We start from the raw sequence: 3,595 nt of genomic DNA, 5'->3' as shown, positions 1-3,595 counted from the left end.
CATCCACAAGCAAACTTTCATCAATGTCATCTTTGCTCTCAGAAAAGGTCCTCTGGAAAAGGTCATAGATGGTCTTCTGCTTTGGATCTGGCTGAGAAATTATAACAGAGAGAATCAGCACACACATGGTCACATAAAAACAAAGTGAGCAACAATCAGAGGACACTCCCCCAAGACAGTGCCCATGTGTGTATATCTCATGTGATATAGCACATGTATATATACACACACATTTATATACAGTGGAGGCTACCATGTCTCCTTGCATGCAGCAGGTTTAGGAACTCTGTCAAGAGTCTAAGTCAAGGCATGGATGTTGGGAGCAGTTGGAGAATCAGGTCTGTGGCATTAAATGCAGAAGCTCAGCTTGCCCATTAAATGCAGCATCTTATTAAAGGCATAAGCTCAGCTTGCCCATCACCTGCCAGTGATGTACAATCTAAATGTACAAGCCAAAGACCATTTAGCCTTTCTCAGGGACCATCAATATTACTTCAGGTCAATTACCTTAGGGCAGTAATTAGTGGATTCAGCTGTATTGGAGAAATTGGTTTCTGAAAGCCCAGCTTCCCCCAGCACTTTGATTTTCTCTTGAATCATTGGCCTAGGAGAGATAAACAGATATGACTGAAAGGAAGAAAATAGGCAAGGACACTGTGTCATTTACTATGTATAGATGAAAGAAAAGACACAACGGGTATGAAGTTGGCTCTTCTACCAGAGCTTGTTAGCTCCTTAACCTGACCTGCTCTTGTTTATGATGACTGCATGGTGTCTTGGGTTATCAATTGATTTAAATAAGTATCAATACAATTTAAATAAGTAACAAGAAGAGGATTTCAGGCTATAAATATTTGGAGAACAGACACATCCAATAGGGAAACTAGTTAATTGAGGCAATATCAATGGTATGAAGCCAGAAGAAGAAGCTGCAGCTAAAGGGAGTCCCAAAAACCTGTGTGTTCAGACTCCAGGGCAAGCAAGGGTAACCCCCACCAACAGACACAGCACTTCTAAGGTACCTCCAAATGTACTACAGGAGGAAAAATCCATCACTGGCTCTAGAGGTCCCCAACTGCACCTGCAGAATGGACACTTTGAAAGAAGCAAAGGCCACAGCACAATTAATGCATTTCCCAAATAGCCCAGTCTTCTTGTTCTTTTTCTTGCCTTTATAAAGGATGCCACTGTCCTCTGAAGAGCCATATTTCCTTCCCATTAAGCATTAATGACTGCATGGACAGCATTTCACAAATAAAGGCAGAATTACTGTCATTAACCTTCCTTGAAACGTGGGTGATGCATCAGTTTCCAGATCCCTGCATTGTAGGGTTATAATTATTTGCCATCATGATGTTCTGGGAAGTGCACAAGTTCACTTAGTTCATTTGTTCCTTTAAACAAGGTAATAAAGATGTAATTTAGGACTTTAAATAAACCAGCTGGTGGATAATTTCTTCTTATCATTTGCAGGTCAGTTCCCTTGCAGCACTAAGGATTCCTCATATCCTGCCATCCCCCACATGTCAGATTCCCCAGCCCTAAGGACCAGTGTTCATAATAGCTCTCACTGCAGTCAAAAAGGCTCAGACCACAACCCTCCAGAAGTGGGTCAGTAGCAGTTCCTTATTGCATCTGAAGGACTCACTGAAAAGCAAGATAAAGCAACAGTGCAGTACTCATCCACAGCTCCTGGTCCAAGCAATCAGCAGCCAGATTGCTCCTCAGACCTGATCCACAATACACTGAACCATGTCCAGTGTTTGTTTACTTTGCTCGAAAGTACTCAGCACTTAACAGAACCACAGCACATGAATGCTCTGGACTGTATCAAAAACAATTTCTTCTCCTTATGCAGAGGCTGAAGTTTTTAGATGCATCAGTTCTCCCGTAATTTCTCTCAACAGCCCTTTCTTTGTCAGGTAAGTACTTCTATTCCTCCTGTTTGTCAACCACTTAGTTATGTCCACTGTGGCCAAGCCATGTCACCAGCTCACAGCAGCCCTGGTTGGCAGTTACTGCTCCTCCCCTCACAGGCTGTGGAAATCAGCATTAATCACCTTAGATTACATATGTAACAAACAGTGAAAACAGGTGGCAGAAGAACCTAAGTGTCCTTCTCACTTCATACCATAAGTAGTCATCTGCTGTGCCTTTGGCCACCAGGTAGTGAACATTAACAGAGCTGGTCTGTCCAATCCGATGTGCCCGATCTTCAGCTTGGATCAAAATCTTTATGTAAAAACATGACAAAGAAAACAGAGTGAGAGCTGCAACATCTAGGACACAGATAAGCACCAGAGAACAGGGAGATGTCTCTTGTGCTTAGTGACTGTTTCTCATCTGGATCCTGGTAACACCTGTATCCTCACAGACTAAGCCCAGAAGTAATCTGGTGCACTGAGCTCCCAAAGGCCACTGAGCACTTTTTAAAAGTAGAGGGGTCAGCTCTGATGATGTCAGGTCATGGCTGGGTGAGTTGTTGAGAGTTCTATCAAGTTATGAAATAGGAGCACCCTATCACCCTTTCACACCATCTTCTTCAGTCAGCAAGCTCTGTAACCAGCTTCACTTGTTCAAGCCCGGGGTTGCACAGACAAACAGCCATCAGAGAAAGAAAGAGGAAAACCCTAGAGAAAGTTCCCTGTCCATTTCATCCCCTCCCAAGCAACGTTTCTGCTCTTCCAGGGAGCATCCAACCCCTGTCCCCTCCAGGATGCATACCCCCGGATTCCAGAAGAGCTCTGCAAACACCACCAGGTCTGCAGCAGACAATGTCAGGCCCATGTTTGCAGCAGTGAGGGATAGGACAGCCACAGCCTGCTTCTCTGAGAGCTGGAACTTCTGGCACAGAGACTGCCGCTCAGCTGAAGGTGTGGAGCCGTCAATGCGGATGTATTCAACGTGCTGTGGAAAGGCAGAAGAACATATTTCTCAGAAACCTTTTGTTCTCTTGTCCATATCCTCCTTTCATGTTTTAGTGGAGCCTGTTTCTCTTCCCAAGACAGAGAAAGGAATGTAAAAAGGCAACAGTTGTATTTTTAAGACCTTTCCCCATCTTTAAAAGGAAGAGTAGCTCAGCATACAATGTGCCTCCCCTCTGTTCACACTGTATGACTTGCTCTTTTATCTATTGCTCTCCCACCAGACCTGAGCAGCAGGAAGGTCAGCAGCAAGCTGGCAACTCCAGTACAGTGGAAAGGCAACTAGCTTAATATGAACCTAACACTGTGTGCTGATGTTACAGCTGCTACAACCTCCCCAAGTCTTCTCTGCTTGTAATGGCAGCAGATGGGATCCTACAGATCTCAGCTGCTTTGTGGTAGGCTCAGGAGAGCCATGACAAACTTGGGTGATGCAGAGCTGTAACTTCAGCGTCCAAACTCCTTGCTCTACTGAAGGAGGTGCCACAAAGACAGCAAAATAATCACTACCACTGTGGTTTAGGGTTTGGAGTATTAACTTAAACCATCCTTCACAATGCCCCAGCATGACCCAGAAATCTTTAGGGGTATCCATGCAAGTCTTTAATGAGTAATTAGCCAAACACTTTCGAAGTCAGAGAAATGATTGGCAGATCTATCAGGTTTCCCTA

General features: G+C 44.3%; 1 protein-coding gene across 1 annotated transcript in view; it reads right to left on the bottom strand.

Moving 5' to 3' along the window:
- SMARCAL1 (SWI/SNF related, matrix associated, actin dependent regulator of chromatin, subfamily a-like 1) overlaps positions 1 to 3,595 on the bottom strand; it is a 37,962-nt gene that overhangs the window by 125 nt on the left and 34,242 nt on the right. Inside the window, exons 13-16 of the mRNA XM_009996240.1 lie at positions 2,725 to 2,907; positions 2,132 to 2,232; positions 508 to 604; positions 8 to 91 (exon numbers count right to left, since the gene is read on the bottom strand). Of these exons, the coding sequence (XP_009994542.1) occupies positions 8 to 91; positions 508 to 604; positions 2,132 to 2,232; positions 2,725 to 2,907 (465 nt within the window). The remainder of the gene's footprint in view (positions 1 to 7; positions 92 to 507; positions 605 to 2,131; positions 2,233 to 2,724; positions 2,908 to 3,595) is intronic.

Source organism: Chaetura pelagica, unplaced genomic scaffold (assembly GCF_000747805.2).
Source record: "Chaetura pelagica isolate M959 unplaced genomic scaffold, ChaPel_1.0 scaffold3, whole genome shotgun sequence".
Taxonomy (NCBI): domain Eukaryota; kingdom Metazoa; phylum Chordata; class Aves; order Apodiformes; family Apodidae; genus Chaetura; species Chaetura pelagica.
This window is presented reverse-complemented; position numbering and strand designations above follow the sequence as displayed.